This window comes from Aquarana catesbeiana, linkage group LG10 (genome assembly GCF_042186555.1).
Source record: "Aquarana catesbeiana isolate 2022-GZ linkage group LG10, ASM4218655v1, whole genome shotgun sequence".
Taxonomy (NCBI): Eukaryota; Metazoa; Chordata; class Amphibia; order Anura; family Ranidae; genus Aquarana; species Aquarana catesbeiana.
In genome coordinates this window covers 29476775-29496136 of record NC_133333.1, presented here as the reverse complement: position 1 = coordinate 29496136, position 19362 = coordinate 29476775, and the positions used below count along the sequence as shown (strand labels likewise).

The 19362-nt window shown below is 43.3% G+C and overlaps 1 protein-coding gene across 1 annotated transcript; it reads right to left on the bottom strand.

Annotated features, from left to right (window-relative positions):
- Window positions 1–13770: 13770 nt before the first annotated feature.
- On the bottom strand, window positions 13771–14863 carry LOC141109967 (chemerin-like receptor 1). Its single transcript, XM_073601217.1, has one exon. The coding sequence runs from the start codon at window positions 14833–14835 to the stop codon at window positions 13840–13842; it is 996 nt and encodes a 331-aa protein (XP_073457318.1). The 5' UTR covers window positions 14836–14863; the 3' UTR covers window positions 13771–13839.
- Between the last annotated feature and the right edge of the window lie 4499 nt (window positions 14864–19362).

The window sequence follows — 19362 nt, the reverse complement described above, 5'->3', positions numbered from 1 at the left end:
CAAATGTGCAAGGTACAGGACAAGAACCAGTCTGGGCTACAGCTAAGGAAGAGAAGCAGAGACTGAGCGGTACCTTGTGTTCTGTGGGTACTTTGAATAGCGTCTCGGCATGCGTTCCAGCTGATCCAGGAACGGAGGACTCGTAAGTGTGTATCGAGCCTCCCTTTCAATATATTTCACGCTGTGCGCGCGTCTTCAGGGTTTTTCCTGAAGAAAGCATGTGCATTTTATTATATGGTGATTGGATCTACTAAGAAGATTGTGTGTGTTTCTTTCATAATTATTTGAGGACATTTGATTTGTTGCACTATATTCACTTTATTGTTAATATAGGATATTTATTGCATATGCACTGGAACACTTTAATATATGATAGAATTAACAGGTTCACATTTTATTACATTGCACTATTGATGCGCCCTATACTGTCTGTTCACTTGTTGGTAATATTTTTTCCAGATTGGATGACCAGGATCACCGCATGGATCAGTTTGCCTTGGCGTTACAAATGCTCCTGAGTCGCACAGCTCACCTGGAATCTTCCACCATGGTTGCTCCAGTACAACCTGTGTTGCAGGTCGTCCCTGCTGCTGCTCCAGTCTCTGTGCAGGTACCCGCCTCGAGTACTACCTCTATAAGAGGCATGTCTGGTTCCGCTCCACTTCCCCAGTGATTTGGGGGTGATCTAGTTCAATGCAGAGGGTTTCTGAACCAGGCTGAAATATACTTTGAGATGCTGCCCCAGGCGTTTCCCATGGACAGAAGCAAAGTATGTTTCGTGATATCTTTGCCTTCTGAGAGAGCCTTGGCCTGGGCAAACCCTCTATGGGAGACGCAAAAACCCGTGGTCCTGAGTTACCCAGAATTTGTGGCTTCCTTCAAAAGGGTATTTGACGTTCCCACACGCTCCGCTTCTGCTGCCAAGAGCCTCATGTCCATCAAACAGAGTATGAGAACTGCTGCCGATTACACCATTGAATTCCATACTCTGGCAGCAGAGGTTGCTTGGAACAATGAGGTTCTCGTGGCTGCCTTCTCTCATAGTTTCTCGGATAATATCAAGGATGAGATAGCAGCCCGAGATATACACACTGAGCTAGAGAGGTTGATCACAATTGCCATCCTCATTGACTCCAGACTCAGAGAAAGACTCTCTTTTAAGGAGCATTGGCGCAAGCCTCCTGTACATTTGTCTCCGAGCTTTGCAGTCCCACCCTTGCCTCCCTCACCTCCCATGCCTCCTGGTACTGAGTGGGTCTGTGAAGATGAACCCATGCACTTGGGCTTCACGTGTCTCTCTGCGGATGAGAGAGCCCTTAGGAGGAGGGAGAGATTGTGCCTTTATTGTGGCCAGGCTGGTCACTTTTTTTTATAATTGTATTTTTATTGAGAAAACAAAAAAACATTTTTTTTTCCAAAGAGACACACAAAGTTTCAATATAAACATACAGTGTCAAAATTGTAATATAAAAACAGGATGTTGGATAAGAAAGATCCACTTATACAAGACACAGAGATAGACTGCTGTACATTAGTAGAGCTGAAAACAACTCATATGTAAATATAAGACAAATTGGAAGTCATACATGGACAACATTGTCAACTAAGATAGTACTGATGAAAACAGATGAGACAAAGAGGTACCAGCTAGAAAGTTTTAGGGGAAAAGGAACACATTAAAACAGATTTTCGAAAGGAACAAAGGGGCTGGGATTTTCATGTAGCAGAGGCCGACAGGGGAGTCCCAAACTCTGATTAGTCCCATAAATCCCACATTTTGTGAAATTGAGGGACGGTATTATGAGCAGAGGTCATTAGGTATTCCATCCTATGAATGTCAGCTATAAGTTGGAGGAATCTATACCTGGGGGGTGGTGTTGGATAGCCAGCACAAGGGGATCAGTCTCTTAGCAGCCAAGAAGATATATGCAATCAATCTATTATCGTGTTTTGAAATACCTTTAAAAGGGAGACCTAATAGATAATGCAGAGGATCAAGCGGGAGAGACACATCTACCACTTTCTGAATTAACAACATTGCTTCTTGCCAAAGGGGTTGGATCAGAGAGCATTGCCAGAATAAATGAAACAGAGAACCCACTTCCATACCACAGCGCCAACATCTGTCCGAGGTTGAGGGGTCATATTTGTGGATGGCTTTTGGTGTTTTATACCAAAACATTAGGACTTTAATGGACCTCTCCCTCTGCAAGACACATTTGGAAGATTTGAAAGTGGCGGTCCAGATCTTGTCCCACAACTGAGGGCTGATAGGCCTACATAACAGTTGAGCCCATTTTCTAATGTATAAATGAGTGACCTCAGTAAGAGGAGTTGACTCATGAAGGATGCGGTGAATGGAAGATACTAATTGTAATTGATTGGGACCCTGAGCACATAAATATTCAAAAGGGGTGGGTTTGTCTAAGGTCAGAGACGGGGATCGGGAGTGAAAAAGGTGCCTGATTTGAAGGTAAAAATAGAACAACTGAGAGGGAATGTCAAACTTCTCCCGAAAGGTGTTGAATGTATGTAATCGATGGGATACCGGATTGACAAGATTACGAAGTTGAAATAGAGAGGTGTTTACCTATGGGAAAATACGTCCCAAGGATCGGCTGTCTGGTTTGTTCAGATTAAATAATACATTCATTGGGGGGGCAGGTTGAAGAGAGAGAATAGTTCTGTCTACATTTATTCCATATAGAAAGGGTGAAGTTCATAGGTGCTGTACAATGATGTCTATAGATAGGGTCTGTATGAGGGGTGTGGGACCAAATCAGGGAGCATGGATGAGCAGGATACAAAACCCCTTTCTCGATATTGGACTAGTGGCTGGGGGCCACCATACTGGACCAGGAGGAAATAACCCTAAGATGGGTTGCATAATAATATTTTATAATATCCGGAGCACCCAGTCCCCCTCTAGATCTAAGGGCAAAGACCACCGAGCTCGCAATGCAATGGGCTCTACCGTTCCAAATGATTCTTAGGAAACTCCTTTGGATAGTTTTAAGTTGAGGAAGGCAGATGGCTATGGGTAGTGTTTCAAAATAATACAATAATTTGGGTAAAATGGACATCTTCAATACATTTATTCTACCCAAAAAGGAAAGAGGGTATTTAGTCCACTTTTGCAGGGATTTGTTAATATCTAAGATTAGGGGAGGGAAATTAGCAGGGTAGAGGGCGGAGTAAGTAGGAGTAAGATGGATCCCCAGATATTTGAGGGAGGATGTACACAATTTATAAGGATAAGATTGCAGTAGTTGAGACAGTAGAGGGGGGGGGAATATGTAAAGGAAGGGCCTCAGTTTTGGTAGTGTTAACTCTATAACCAGATATGGCTCCAAAAGAGGAAAGGAGACCATGTAGTAAGGGTAGGGACAACAGTAGTTGGGTGAAAGTTAGCAGAATATCATCCGCAAACAATGATAATTTGTATTCCCTCTGTCGCATCACCACCCCACGAATATCCGGATGTAGGCGGATGGACTCGGCTAGGGGCTCAAGGCATAAAATAAAAAGTAATGGGGACAATGGACACTCCTGCTGAGTGCCATTACTCATAGGGAAGCAAGGCGGCAGAAAAGAAGACATCTGGACCTGAGCCGAGATTTGAGAATACAATGTCTGTAACGCTCTCAGGAAAGGACCTTTAAAACCAAACGAAGTAAAGTAGAGAACATATAAGGCCAGCTCAGCCTGTCAAAGGCTTTTTGTGCATCTAGGCTTAACACTAGAGCTTGACGTGAGGATCTATTCAGATGGTCAATCAAGTTTATGGTGCGACGGGTATTATCTCCTGCGTGTCTGGTCGGGACAAAACCCACCAGGTCTCTGTTAATTTATTTTGGGATATATTTAGAAAGCCTAGTAGCTAATATCTTGGTAAAGATTTTATAGTCTTAATTTAAAAGGGCTATAGGTCTATAATTGTCAGGGTGGGAGGGGTCCTTTCCTGGTTTAAGGGGTTAACCTTTGAGGAGGGTGCTATAAAGGAAGGTTTTATAGTAGAATTAGGGTAGACTATCTGGGCAAGGGGATTTATGTAGCGGGAGGTCCTTGATCATGTGGTAAAGTTCTTCACCAGTTATGGGAGCATTCAGATCAACCAGATCTGAGGAAGATAATTTTAGGAGTCTAAGATCCTCAAAAAAAAGTATCAAATTTTTCTTTGGTAAAATTAAAATGATTTTCGGGTGTCAGGCAGTTATATAACTTGCTGTATAAGTTACCAAAGACCTTGGGCATTTCAAAAGGGTAATGAGTGCTGGATCCATCGGCCTTAAAAAGGAAATCAGGAAAAAGTGTTGAAGAGACACGGATGTAGTTTGTTTACTAGCATCCTGTGAGGCTTATTTGCAAACTCATAGAATTTTTGTTTGACCCAGAGTATAGATTTAGCTGCCTTACCAAGATTTATAGATTTAATCTGTTCCCTGAGGGATGTAACCGTATGAAGTTTTGTCACTGTGGGTTTGCACAATAGCTTACGTTCCACTACCATCAAGTCAGTGACTCCAGAAGTTTATTTCTATCTTTTTTCAGGCATGTGCCCTCTGCGATGCACGCACCACGAAAGACCGCCTTGTGTGCCTCCCACACTGTGGAAAAGTCGGGAATAGAGCCTACATTAAGTAAAAAGAATTCCTCAAGTCCTGCCGCCAGTTTAAAACGAGAGGATTCAGAATGAAGGAGTTGGTCATTTAGACGCCAGTGGCAAGACCTAGAGGGAATTTTAGACAACATGACCTCCATTGTAATAGGGACGTGATCAGACCACGTAATGGGAGATATGTTAGAATCAATAATGTGGGGGAGAAGTGGAGCTGAAATTAGAAAATGGTCTAGGTGGGAGTACATTTTGTGGGCCGTGAAAAAGAAAGTAAATTGCTTGGCCGTGGGTTGTTTAATCCTCCAAGAGTCAAACAATTGGTGGGACCTGACACATTTACGGAAGGCATTAGCTTGAGAAATGGATTTCCACGAGGGAGTGTCATTTAATATAGTTTGCCTATCCCTTGTTGGAGACATGACCAGGTTGAAATCCCCTCCTACGATCATGAAGGGTTGGGTGCGGTATTGGGGTAAGTCAAAAGCCTTATTAAGGAAATCCACCTGACCAGTATTGGGTGTGTATAAATTAACTAAGGTAAAGGAGGAGGACATATAATCACAGTCCAGGATAATGTACCTCCCATGAGGGTCAGCATGTGTACTTTTGACCCTAATGGGGCAGGATTTTTTGATTAGAATAGCCACTCTGGCCTTGCCTGTGGAATCAGAGGCCAGGTAGGAGGTAGGAAAGAGCTTGGAGGCAAATTTTAAAGAGCCTCCTGCCCGAAAATGCTTTTCCTGGAGCATGACTATGTCTGCACCTGAGGATCTGAACTCCTTCAGAGCAATCCATCGCTTCCGAATGGAGTTCAGGCCCTTAAAATTATATGACAAAAGCTTTAAGGCCATGGGATCAAATCATCAAGAAAGAGCAATAGTTGCATATTAAACCTATGTAGACATGTAATATAACTGACATAGTAAAAGACATGCATATACATTTTTAAAATGCAGTGAGAAAAGTAGCCCCATCAATACCCATACGTGATCCAATTAACCTCATCAAAAAAAAAAATAGATAGGAAAAAAAAGGAGAAGGGTAGAAGGGACAACCTCATCCAACAGGACTGACATATGAGTTGCAATCCAAAAAACAAAAGTACAAAAATGAAAACACAAACAATAAGAAAAAGAAAAAAATCAACAGTTGAAAACCTGAGACACATCTGTATCTCAGGAAGCCCTGTAAAATATCATGGGCCAGGGAGGGACACATGCGGACTTCCAGCAGGAAACTCTGGGGAGGAGGGGAGCCGCCCACTCTCCTTAAAAAGCTTAACAGTAGCTACAAAAAAAAAACAGAAGAAAAAGAGTAGAAATTTGTAGAGGGCAGTCAACCATTAAAGCGTCCAAAAACGTAGAGGTGCCCAAAACAGTAAATAGATGATTCCCCATGGGGATGGGAAAGCAAGTTACCCCTGAAGTGGTTCAGGGTAACACTTTAAACCTTGAGTCCAGTTCACAACACTGTGTTTTCCATGGACTAAAAAGGAGAAGAGATACGAATTAGGCCAGGGGGGCCTAACCAGAGACATCAGGGAGGTTGCTAGGAGGGTCGTGATCGTGGAGGAGTGGAAAAATGCTTCTTCGGCTGGCCCTTCACGGAGGTCCATAGACGACTGGGTGTAGATGGTAAGGGATGAACTTGTGGAGGTGCAGATAGTAGATCATCATCAGGCAGAGGAGGAAGAGCGAGGCTTTCATGAAGGCATCTCCTTCCTGGAGGCTGTGTTGGACGCCATCTTTTGAGGTGATGAGCCGAAAGGGGAACTTCCAATAATACGGGACCCGATGTTGCTGCAGGTGGGCTGTTGTTGGGCATAGGTTCCTTCTTTTAGCCAGGGTGATGGGGGAGAGGTCGCTGAAGATCTGTAGCTTGGCCCCCTTGTAGGTAATTTGGGATTTGTTGCGTGCGGCCAGGCTCAGTGCTTCCTTACTATCGTAATAGTGGAACCGCACAATGACATCCCTGGGCCTGGCTCCAGCAGGAGGTTTTGGGCCCAGGTAATGATGTGCCCTGTCCAGTCGCCAATCCACATCCACCACCATTGGGGCTAGGGTGTTGAAGAGCCCCAGGAGATATGGACACAAAGAGGAGTCTCCCACCGTTTCGGGGATACCCTGGATCCTGAGGTCCTGAAGTCTCTCTCTGTTTTCCAAATCTTCTTGTTTATATTGCAACTGGGTGACAGAGTGTTTTAGGTTATAGTTTTCTTCCTCTATGGCCTGCACATAGTTCACCAAACTTTTGTTCTAGAGCATCAGCCCTCTCTCCAATTTGATTTATTTCCCCCTTAGTTCAGTGGAGATTTTGCTCATCTCTGCCATGATATTCCTGGTGATCTGCTGGAGAAGAATCTGTAATTTGGCATCCAGTTTAGCATCCAGGATGTCCGGGGTCAAAACCCCCTGTGCGGGGGGTGTTCGGGCCCTGAAGTGTGCCTGTGGCGTGGTTACCCGCATCTTCCGTCCCCAAAAGTGGATCCATAGCGGCAAAGGGATCAGCTGGGGAACTCGAGCCCGAGGATTGCGGCCTAGTGATGAAGCGGTCCATGCCTGAGTCCGCTCGCGGCCTGAGCAGTGGCTTATAGTATTGCTGCTGCTGGCCAATCTTGCCCATGGGGTGCCCGCAGAGTGGGGTGTTTTATCGAGCTTACCCCCAAAGATAACGTTGCTATTTGTAGCTGATCAGAGATCGTGGAGAGCGGACGGGCCTGGAGCTCACTCAGACCACGTCTGCCATGCCAGGAAGCCGCGCTCAGGCTGGTCACTTTTTGAAGTCTTGTCCTACCCATCCAGGGAACGCCCGAACCTTGAGGTCCTGTCATGGATAGACCTTAGGTGGCGTTTTTTCGTCTCCAGTTTCCCAGAAAGATAAGCCCCTGGTTTCGCTTACCCTGCCTTGGGCTGAGTCATCCATCGAGATACAGGCTCTAATCGACTCTGGGGCTGCAGGCCTGTTCAGTGATGCTGCCTTTGTATCAAAGCACTCAATTCCACTTCAGCTGTTTGACACTCCACTTGCCATTGAGGCTCTTGACAGGAGACCTCTACAGCCTGCCCATGTGACTCATGAGACTGTTCCATTGTCCATGGCCGTAGGGGCCCTTCACCATGAGAAAATCCAATTCCAAGTTATTTCCTCATCTAAGTTTCTGCTGGTTATTGGTTATCCTTGGTTACAGAGGCACAACCCTTCTTTTGATTGGCTCTGTGCTGAGGTTCTGTCCTGGTCACCACAGTGCAGTGAGAGATGCTTCCAGAAGGTAGCCAAGGTCCTGTGCACCTCTTCACTCTCCTCCCTGCCGGAGGAGTAGCGCGATTTTAGCGATGTCTTTGACAAAGGTAAAGCCGGTACTTTGCCTCCACACCGGTCGTATGATTGTGCAATTTACCTTCAACCTGGTGCCATACCCCCCTCGTGGCCGGGTTTACCTTTTGTCGGTCTTGGAGGATAAGGCCATGGAGGAGTATGTTGCAGACGCACTTTCTCGAGGTTTCATCCGCAAATCCTCGTCTCCTGCTGGTGCTGGTTTCTTTTTTGTGAAGAAGACTGGTGAACTGAGACCTTGTATCGATTATAGGGGTCTCATTAATTTCATGACTAAGAATGCCTATCCCATTCTATTGATTACAGAGTTAATTTGACCACCTCAAGGCAGCAATGGTTTTCACGAAGCTTGATTTGAGAGGGGCATACAATCTCGTCAGGATTAAGGAGGGCGATGAGTGGAAAACTATGTTTGATACCAGATCAGGTCATTATAATGTCTTTTTGCCTTTGTAACTAGGGATGGGCTTTATGTTCAGGTCGAACATGAGTTCGACTCGAACATTGGCTGTTCGCCTGTTTGCCGAACAGTGAACAATTAGGGGTGTTCGCGGAAAATTTGAAAGCCGCGGAAGACCCTTTAAAAGTCTATGGGAGAAATCAAAAGTGCTAATATGCATGGTATTGTCATAAAAAGTGTTTGGGGACTTGGGTCCTGCCCCAGGGGACATGTATCAATGCAAAAAAAAAGTTTTAAAAACGGACGTTTTTTCGGGAGCAGTGATTTTAATAATGCTTAAAGTGAAACAATAAAAGTGTATTATTCCTTTAAATTTCGTACTTGGGGGGTATCTATAGTAAGCCTGTAAATGGGCGCGTGTTTCCCGTGTTTAGAACAGTCTGACAGCAAAAGCAAAATGACATTTCTAAAGGAAAAAAAGTCATGTAAAACTACTATCGCTAGCGCCGGCTATAATGAATTGTCGGTCCGGCAATACACATAAAAGTTCATTGATAAAAATGGCATGGAATTTCCCCACAGGGGAACTCTGAACCAAAATTTTTAATAAAATAGCATGGATGTCCCCCTTGTCTAGGATGGATTATAAGGGGAACCCTGGGCCAAATTTTTTTTAAAAATGGCGTGGGGTCCCCCCAAATATCCATACCAGACCCTTATCCGAGTACACAACCTGGCAGGCTGCAGGAAAAGAAGGGGGATGAGAGAGCGCCCCCCCCGAACCGTACCAGGCCACATGCCCTCAACATTGGGAGGGTGCTTTGGGGTAGCCCCCCAAAGCACCTTGTCCCCATGTTGATGGGGAGAAGGGCCTCATCCCCACAACCCTTGCCCGGTGGTTGTGGGGGTCTGCGGGCTGGAGACTTATCAGAATCTGGAAGCCCCCTTTAACAAGAGGACCCCCAGATCCCAGCCCCCCATGTGTGAATTGGTAATGGGGTACAAATGTACCCCCACCATTTCAGAAAAAAAGTGTCAAAAAGGTTAAAAAACACAAGAGACGGTTTTTAAAAAGTCCTTTATTAATTTCTTCTTCTTTCCACTTCTTCTTCCATCTTCTTTCTTCAGTGTTCTTCTTCTTCCTCCATCTTCTTATTCCTCCGCTCTTCTCGTCCCGCATCTTCCTCCGGCTTCTTCTCTGCTCCGTCCACACGATCCGCCTCAGTGGGATTTTTCCACCGTGTGACACTTCGGTTCTTCTGACACTTCTTATATAAGGGAGGGCGGGGCCACCCATTGACCCCACCCTCCTCTGATGCACGGGGACTTCACAGAGATTTCCCTATGGCTTTTGTCAGAGGGGGTCACCCGGTTACGTAAATGGGTGACACCGTTCCCCTCTGACAACACGGGAAAGCCATAGGGAAGTCCCTGTGAAGTCCCCGTGCAATGGTCCACCGGGCAAGGGTTGTGAGGATGAGGCCCTTTTCCCCATCAACATGGGGACAAGGTGCTTTGGGGGGGGGCCGCTACTCCAAAGCACCCTCCCAATGTTGAGGGCATGTGGCCTGACACAGTTCAGGAAGGGGAAGCGCTCTCTCGCCTCCCCTCTTTTCCTGCGGCCTGCCAGGTTGCTTGCTTGGATAAGGGTCTGGTATGGATTTTGAGGGGGACCCCCACGCCATTTTTTTTTAAATTTTAGCACGGGGTTCCCGTTAATATCCATGCCAGACCTGAAGGGACTGGTATGGAATTAAGGGGGACCCCCACGCATTTTTTTTAATTTTGGTTCGGGGTTCCCCTGTAAGGAAATTCATTATTTGGCAGACATTCGTCTGTTGGAAAATTGTAGATAAATATTTCCTTCCAGACAAGGTGGACCCACCTGTCATATGACAGTGGGTCAATCAGAATTGTATTGGCTGGGAGCCAGATGGTCAACGGGGGTACCAACTTTGATATCGATAAAACCATTAGAGGGATCACTCTGAATGCAAATGTTCAATCGATTAACAGGAGTGAATCACGGTGTGGCACAACCAAATATTCGGTGCTCAAGTGGATCCTCAAAACAGATGAATGTTGGATCTCAAATGTAGGCACCAGAAACCAGTCTTGAAAAATAGCATTCCTAATGGAGAATTAACATTCATGACGTGGCAAAATTATGAAATCTCAACATGCAGCGCACATTCTCTTCTTTAATGGGATAATAATGAAGCTGCTTTGCTGGTGATACTGATGGAGTTATTGCAAACGAATTTTCAAAGGCTTTTTTTTTTCCAGTGATATCAAGAATAATATTATTATGCTTTTTTTTTTATTTGGGCAAGTTACCACAACACCATTATCCCATAGTTTTTAATATCAAAGATACAACTTTGTTGGTGTTCTTTGGCAATTTTACATTGTATTTTTTTAAATGTAACTGCCTACTCCCAAACTGTCATTTGAAGTAAAACACATAGCCAAGTATTATTCTCCACAATTTTTTTTACTGTGCATTAAAAAAAGAAAACAAATAAAATTAGACATGCTATCTGCCAATAGAACTTAACCAAAAAGTTCATTCTATGCATCCAAAAATATAGAAAATATACTAAATTAAATCATTATTCAACCAAAAAAATAATGTCAAAGCAATAACTCCAAGGCCAATAATAATAACACGTTATCTCCTCCGATTCCACAACATGGCTGGTTATAAATGGCCATTCAGAAACTAACTGAAAAGCATGAAATGAAAAGTGCGAAATGAAAAGCGCAAATCAACACTCACCAAACTTCTAATAACACGAAAAAAGGAGCCCAAAGGGTGGCGCTAAAGAGCTGAAAAACAACATAGTACATCACTACGTTCGTAATTGTTGGCCAAAAATTGTGTGGCCGTGTGTATGCAAGACAAGTTTGGGCCAACGCCCTTCTGACAAAAGTCCACGGCTTTTTTGGCCAACAATCCGATCGTGTGTACAAGGCTTTAGAATACTAAATGACAGTTGAGCTTCTCATAACACTTCCACAACCTGGCCTAGCTGAACTGCTAAGGTAGCCACTCAAAGTTTGAAGGGGCAAAGTCCTGAAGCTGAGTTTTAGGCAAACAGCTAAACCAATAGATGAAATTTGTATATGGGTATAGTTTTACCTGCCAAATGATTTTTAATTCTGTTCATCTAGTCTTGTGATCCAGAAACCACTGCCAGACACCATAGCTAGTATCATCTTTATGACTAAGCCACAGTGGAGCAATTGGTCCTGGTCTATCACCCATCCCTTCCTGTGACAGTCAAGATGATGAAGGCAGGTTTATGGTTCTAGACAGCCCTGTGCAGTGAAGTGTAGTACACCTGATTGGCTGACCCTGTTTGTTCTTCCTCTTTAGAATCATTTTACAAAATATCAATACCTGCATGAGTGTTGTTCTACCTTCCCGTTTTAAATTTTTCCTCAACTGATAGGAAAGGTTAATTGATAATATAGTATCATGCTTAGGATCTGATGTATGAAAACTTATTTAGGGATTTTTTTTAATATACTTCCAGAAATCCTTGGGTAGCAGCCTAAAAACCCAGATAAACCCAACTATTCAACCAAAAACATTTTATTATCCTTAGTTTTGGATGAAGTGTGGAAGTATTAAAACCTCCATCAAATCTTTTTTGCTGTATGTGTCCCCTTTTGGTGATATTCAACCTTGCTATCTGTCCGAGGGAACATTTTCACTGGGATAGGAAGTGAGAAGAAATGCAAAGTGTTATGGTCGTTATTAGAACAGAGGATGAGCATCAAACTTCTGGTGGGGACGCCTATTCTGGTGACACCTGTCTTTCCCCTCACCTTGAATACATTTCATATTACTTCCTGTTAGTTAATGGAAATCTCCCAACCTAAAACACAGTGCCTAATAGGATTAAAAAAGATAAGGGGTTTTTCACTATACCCTACTCTACCAAAAGCCAGAGTTTTTCCCCCCAAAGAATAGGTGCAGGTACCTCCCCTTCCGAGTCACCTCTTATCTGATTTGATTTGATATGGGATTTGTATTGCGTCCAATGCGCTCTGTTAGGAGCGCGTCTAGGTGCACCAAGACCCTAAAATCAAGTAAGATTTCCAAAAGGACATTAAAAAAGGAGCCTAGGGTGCCCAGTAGGAAAGAGGTAGTATCTCTCTGCCCTCTACCCCCTAGACATGTGCACTACCGAAAAATGTGTTTGTTTTCGTTTCATTCGTTTTTTGTTTTTTTTTGTCTTCAGGTTATTCGTTATGATTGCAATTCGTAAATTCGAAAATTTGTAAATTCAAAAATTCATAAATTCGTAAATTTGAAAATTCGTAAATTGGTAGATTCGAAAATCCGAAAATAAAAAAAAAAGTCCTAAAATCCAAAAGAACGAAAATCCGAAAATTCTAAATAATAACTAACTAACTAATAATAACTAACTATGAAATCAGCGGTATTGGAATTTCCTTCCAAATTTGGCTGTTAGTAAATGTAACGAATACGAATTTATCCAAAGTTACGGATTATCCGAAATAACGAATGCCGCATCTAAACAAATGGAATGGAACGAATGAATAATAAATAATAATAAATACTTTTTTTGCTATTATTATTATTGTTATTCATTATTATTAATTTGTTACGTTCCATTTGTTTAGATTTAATAGTTAGTTATTATTTCAGATTTTCAAATTTTCAGGTGTTCGGATTTTCAAATTTACGAATTTTCTAATTTTTGAATTTACGAATTTTCGAATATTCGAATAGTCTAATTTACAAATATTCAGAAAAAAATTGTTAAATGGGTTTTTGTTCATTTTGATGTTTCTGAATTAACGAATTTGTCAAAATTCGTAAAAAAATAAATTTGGAACAAAACAAATTGCACATGTCTACTAGCCATCTCTGAGCACCTTCCCTGGGTTCCACCCCCTACCTACCTCCCAGTACAGCCCCTTTTAGAGAAAACCAAACCAAGTTACCTATTTTGGTTCAAATTTGTATGGAATTTGCTAATGATAACAAATAAATCAATAAAATAGACCCCCAGCAACAATTTATCTACAGATAAATTACAGATGTAAATAACTAACAGATGTAGCTATAGCTACAATAGATCCCCTGCAACAAAATACCCCCAGCAACAATAAATCCACTTCAGCAACACAGGACCCCTGCCAACAGCAAAAGATCTTCCAGCAGCCAGCAGCAATAGACCCCTCTCTCAACAGTAGCTCTCTCCCAGCAACAATAGACCCTCCCTCAACAAGAGATCCCCCAGCGACAATAGATCTCCCAGCAGGCAGCATCAAAAGGCCCTCCAGCACACCACAGCACCCCTTGCCGTTTCATACATTTAGTGCTGGAGGTGCTGGAACTGCGTTCCCCCACGTTCCTGCTGGTAAAAAGCCCTGCCAAATTGGATTGATAATGCACTTTCATTTGCAAATGTTGGAAACTAATCCCTAAATATTTATTACAACAACTCTATCACATTTGCCTTATTGCATGATCAGGTACAAATGTGTTTCTATTTGGATCTGTCAGGTTGGCCTCCTCGGTGAAAGTTCTCTCAAACGCAGATTTAATGGCGCTCCAGAATTTTTCCTTGAAGTGTTGGCCAATGAAGACATAAAGAAGAGGATTAACACAGCTGTTTGAATAAGCCAACGTGACTGATATACATTTGCCTATGAAAATCACAAGCCTGAGATTATCATACAATGTGTAGCTTACATATGAATCCATGATGGAAAATACATGGTGTGGAAACCAGCAAATAAAGAAGGAAATGATGACGGCTGCAATCACTTTGAAAGGTTTGGTAGATGTTGTTCTGTGGTTTTTTCGAATACGCATAAAGATGACAGTGTAACAGACGATAATGATGGTAAAAGGTATAACAAACAGAACAATAAATCTTATTATAACTTGTACACTGTGCACTGACCAATCTTTAAAGCAAACCAAAGAAGATGTATGATGTACAGATACATGTGCAAATATGAAGTAAGATACGTTGAGTAGAAAACATACAATCCAAATTGCAAGAACGACTTTCACAGCCAGTCTTACGGTGCGATGGTTCCGACACCAAACAGGGAAGACTACGGAGATGCAGCGATCAATGCTAATAATGGTGAGCTGTATTACACTGGCAGACAGGTTGAGATATAATACAAGATATCTAAGTTTGCACATGAAGGTTCCAAATGGCCAGTTATAGCCAAGGGCCAAGTAAGTGATAGATAAGGGTAGGAAAAGGCAGAAGATGAAATCGGCAAAAGCTAAACTTAGGAACCAAACAGAGTTGACCGTCTTTTTCATCCTGAAGGCAACAAACCAGATGACCAGACCATTTCCAGTGATTCCCAACAAACATATCCCAGATAAAACCACCATGTATAAAATGTAAGATTTACTGTACATATATATATAGTATTCATTTGTTTCCTCTGTGATGTTGGTCTCTATTCTTCCAGACATGCCAGGGCCCGGTCAGATGTGAAGTTTTGAAGCTCTAAAAAAGCAAAACATGAAAATGTGATTTAAAAAATACACACAAAGATTTGAATGTGATTACAAAAAAGCCTCAAGCAAATAAGGCTTTAAAGTGGTTCTAAAGTTAGAAGGTTTTTTTTTTGCTTTAACCCTTTCACTGCCGGAGACATTCTTGTGTTTTTTGCACACATTTTTAAAAAATCATTTTAGGCCTGAAGATTACACAAAACCCACAAATATTATATATTTTCTGAAAGCTGACACCCTAGAGAATAAAATAGTGGTACTATCAAAAAAATAAAATAGTGGTATTACCGCCAAAGGTCTAGAAAACGCAAAATTTCAGTAATAAAACACATTAACGTGAATCTTAGGGCAAACAAACACAATAAATGATCCAAAGTGTGGTAAATTATAAAAGACGAGGTTGCACAGAGTAAACAGATACCCAACATACCAAACCTTAAAATTTTGTGCCTATGTGAAATGGCGTCAAACTCCAGTACTCTATATTTTCTATAGGCGATGCTTCAAAAGGCACCTATAGGTATCAGTTTCGAGTTATGGAGGAGGTCTTGTGTTAGAATTATTGCTCTCACTCGGAAGTGTGCGGCAATATGTAACATGTGTATTGCAATCAATGTTTTCACGCGTAGCCGCCCCGATGCGTGCGTGTACGTTCGTGTGTATATGTGAGGGTGGGGGGCCCTAACATTTTTTGGGGATGGGCATTTTTTTTGCTTGGGTGTAACTTTATTTTTTTTGCAAAAAAAAATTAAAATTTTTTTTTTACTTAACTTTTTTTTCCATCACATAGGGGTCAAAAAATCCCCTATGTCAGGGGTGCCCAACTGCTGGCCCGCAGCGCCCTCCGATGTGGCCCACCACATCTTGTTCTGAGATGGCGGGTTGGCAAGCCCAGATTGCGGGTTCCCGACCCACTATCTCCGAGAATCAGCGTGAAGAACGGAACCGCCGCTAGAGGAAGCAGAGCCGATGCTTCCTGTATAGCACCGGCTCCTTCACAGGCAGAGTGATACCAAATGTACTCTGCCTGTGACATGTGTCTGCTCTCTACTGCAGCCACATGCTTCCATCACACTAATGCACAGGAACCCACGATCTCGGACAGCAGCCAGCAATGCCAGAGCCAACAGTGCCAGTACCAGCCACCAGTACCAGTACCCGCCAGCAGTACCAGTATCCACCAGCAGTACCAACCAGTAGTACCAGCCAGCTGTACCAGTACCCGCCAGCAGTACCAGTACCCACCAGCAGTACCAGTCAGCAGTACCAGTACCCGCCAGCAGTACCAGTACCCGTCAGCAGTATCAGTACCCACCAGCAGTACCAGTACCCGCCAGCAGTACCAGTACCAGCCAGCAGTACCAGTACCAGTACCCGCCAGCAGTACCAACCAGCAGTACCAGCCAGCAGTACCAGTACCCACCAGCAGTACCAGCCAGCAGTACCAGTACCCACCAGCAGTATCAGTACCCACCAGCAGTACCAGTACCAGCCAGCAGTACCATGTACATTGCTTTCCGGGTCACAAGAAGAAGGGGAGGAAAGCAGACGTGTGTCCACTCTTCTCCTTCCCCTTCACCCGCCGGCACCCGCCATGGCCCGCAGATGGGCAAGCGGAGCCCGGTAAGCATTGCAAGGTGCGATGGCGAGGGGTTGCGATAGCACCAGGCGTGTTTACGAGCGATTGGGCGGCAGCTGAGCCTGGTAAGAATGGCGGGGCGCAGTGGTGGTGGGTGGCACTGGTACCAGGGTTGTGTGCGAGCGATCAGATGGCAGCAAAGCCTGGCAAGCATGGCGGGGCACGGTGGTGGGGGGTGGCGCCGGTATTGGGGGTGTGTGCGAGCGATTAGGTGGCAGTGAAGCCTGGTAAGCATGGGGGGGCGCAGTGGCAGGGGTGGCACCAATATTGGGGTGTGTGCGAGCGATCAGGTGGCCGCTTGCCGAGGGAAGAGCTGGGGCCATTGCTTCTCCCCCGGCTGAATAGAAAGCGGGTCCTGAGACCTGATTAACCGGGACTCCCAAGACTCCCTGGCCAATCGGGTCTCAGAACCTGCTTCCTGATTGGGCGGGAGGAGAAGAAGGAAGACATTAATGAATATTAATTTGCTAATGTCACACAAGTGGGTGGGCTTGAGGTGCAGTGCAGTGCCTCAGGCTATAATCATGTGCTTCAAAAATAAAACCCACATTAAAATCTATGCATCCGGTGCCCTGCATGGAGATCAGGGACCGGGCGCATAGATTAGGTGGGATGGCACCCCCATGCCTCTAATGGAGCGGCCGCCACTGCATATACCATACCTGTGGGATCCCTCTAATGCTGGAAATCACTGTAGTAGAAGATCTTTTTTGCAACAGTTTTTTGACAATGAAGAAAAATGCTGGTTATTAAGGGGGTAACAATGGAGCTTAGTAATGGTGCACTGGACCCCTAAAATCTACAGATCATACACAGAGAGAGGCGGTAATGAAGGAGTTAATGTACATGTTACATATAATGGAGGGAAGGAGATGAAAGTGTTAAACCTAAGATGTGCAGGATAAGAAAGGTAAGGCATTAATATACAGGTCCAATCTGGAACAGGATGAGGCTGACATATACTGTAGTGGGGTGATAACAGTAATAAGACGTGTGACAGTGTTTTGGGTAGTGGTTGCATTTTTATTATCATTTTACTGTGTGCTGGAGGCAATCAGCTACCTTTTCACCACACACAGCGATCACCGCATAAGATGAAATTGAAAGCGGCTGCTAGCAGAGCCAGAGTAAACCATGTGTTGATCACAGCAATCACATGGTACAGAGTCACTCTCATTGGCTCTGTGAGTTGATTCAGTAAGCTGTACTGTCCAATGGACAGTGCCCCCACACTGTTGTGCTCAGGTGTGTGCTAGAGCAGTGATCAACCCTGTCCTCAGGGCCCACTAACAGGCCAGGTTTGCAAGATAACTGATATACATCACAGGTGATATCATTTGCTGCTGAGTGATTGCAGTATTCTAGTCTGCATCTCCCCAAGGTAATACATAAACCTGGGCTGTTAGTGGGCCCTGAGGACAGGGTTGATGACCACAGTTCTAGAGGGTGCACACAAGCACCTAAAAGGAGAGGCCGTTTATGTACAGCCGGAAGACAAGTTGTTAATGAAGACGTGTGTTGAGGTAACTATAGTGGATCCATTTCTGAAAATTTTAATTGTCTGGCTGTCTCTGTCCTTAGTACTAGTTATAGCTATAATCACAATTAGAACTGCTATCAGATTGGATTTCTCTAGACATAAATGTAATAATAATTAGTTCTGGACTGGGACTTTTCTAAATATAGTTGTAATCATGAATAGAACTGTTATTAATGCTTGGCTCTAGGTAAAGTATAATGATAATTGGAGAGCCTATCAGTGTTTGGCTTTCTCTAGGCAAAAGTATAATGATAATTAGGGTTCCTATCAGTGCTTGGCTTTCTCTAGGTAAAAGTATAATGATAATTAGGGTTCCTATCAGTGCTTGGCTTTCTCTAGGTAAAAGTATAATGATAATTAGGGTTCCTATCAGTGCTTGGCTTTCTCTAGGTAAAAGTATAATGATAATTAGGGTTCCTATCAGTGCTTGGCTTTCTCTAGGTAAAAGTATAATGATAATTAGGGTTCCTATCAGTGCTTGGCTTTCTCTAGGTAAAAGTAAAATGATAATTAGGGTTCCTATCAGTGCTTGGCTTTATTTAGGCAAAAGTATAATGATAATTAGGATGCTCATATGTGCTTGCTAACATTGAGTTATTAGCACCTTAAAAATCCCAGCTCCTGTATGCTAGGCATACTACCTCATTATGCCTTTGTCTTTCAGGTTTTTTTTTTTTTTTTAATTTTTTATAAGGGTTTACAACCACTTTAAGATGAGGATCTAACTTAGGGCTCATGCACACTGTAGCTCCAAAAAAAAAAAAAAAAAAAAAAGCTGCTTTTGATCTTTTATTTCAGCTTGAAGAAGCTTGTGCTTTCTTTGTGTTCTTGTGCACAATTTTGTTGAGCTTTTGTGAGCATAAGCGTTTTTTTTCCCCACAAACACTCCTTAAAGTCTATGGGTACAAGTCAGATAGAAGTCGCCTTGAAGTAGTGCAGGAAACTCTCATCGACTAAAATGGGACATGACCCTACTTGTATTGCAAGACCTTGCTTGTTTATCAAGTTAAAATTTATTTTTAAAAAATTGCTCATCTTGTAAAACAATCGCAGACCAAGTTACTCGCAATCCAAGGTTTTGCTGTATGTGAATTATGTTTCAATGTGTAGAAATTTACTTACGTAATTGTAGATTATGGTTTCTATTCCTGACTGAAGAAGCAGAAATTATCTGGGAAACGTCTTACAACTCTCCATTAGGGATGAGCTTCGAGTTCGAGTCGAACTCATGTTCGACTCGAACACTGGCTGTTCGCAAGTTCGCCGAACAGCGAACAATTTGGGGTGTTCGCGGCAAATTCGAATG

What these genes read in the sequence shown, in the direction of transcription:
- LOC141109967 (XM_073601217.1), bottom strand. Translation starts at nt 14,835, where the DNA reads ATGTCTGGAAGAATAGAGACCAACATCACAGAGGAAACAAATGAATAC.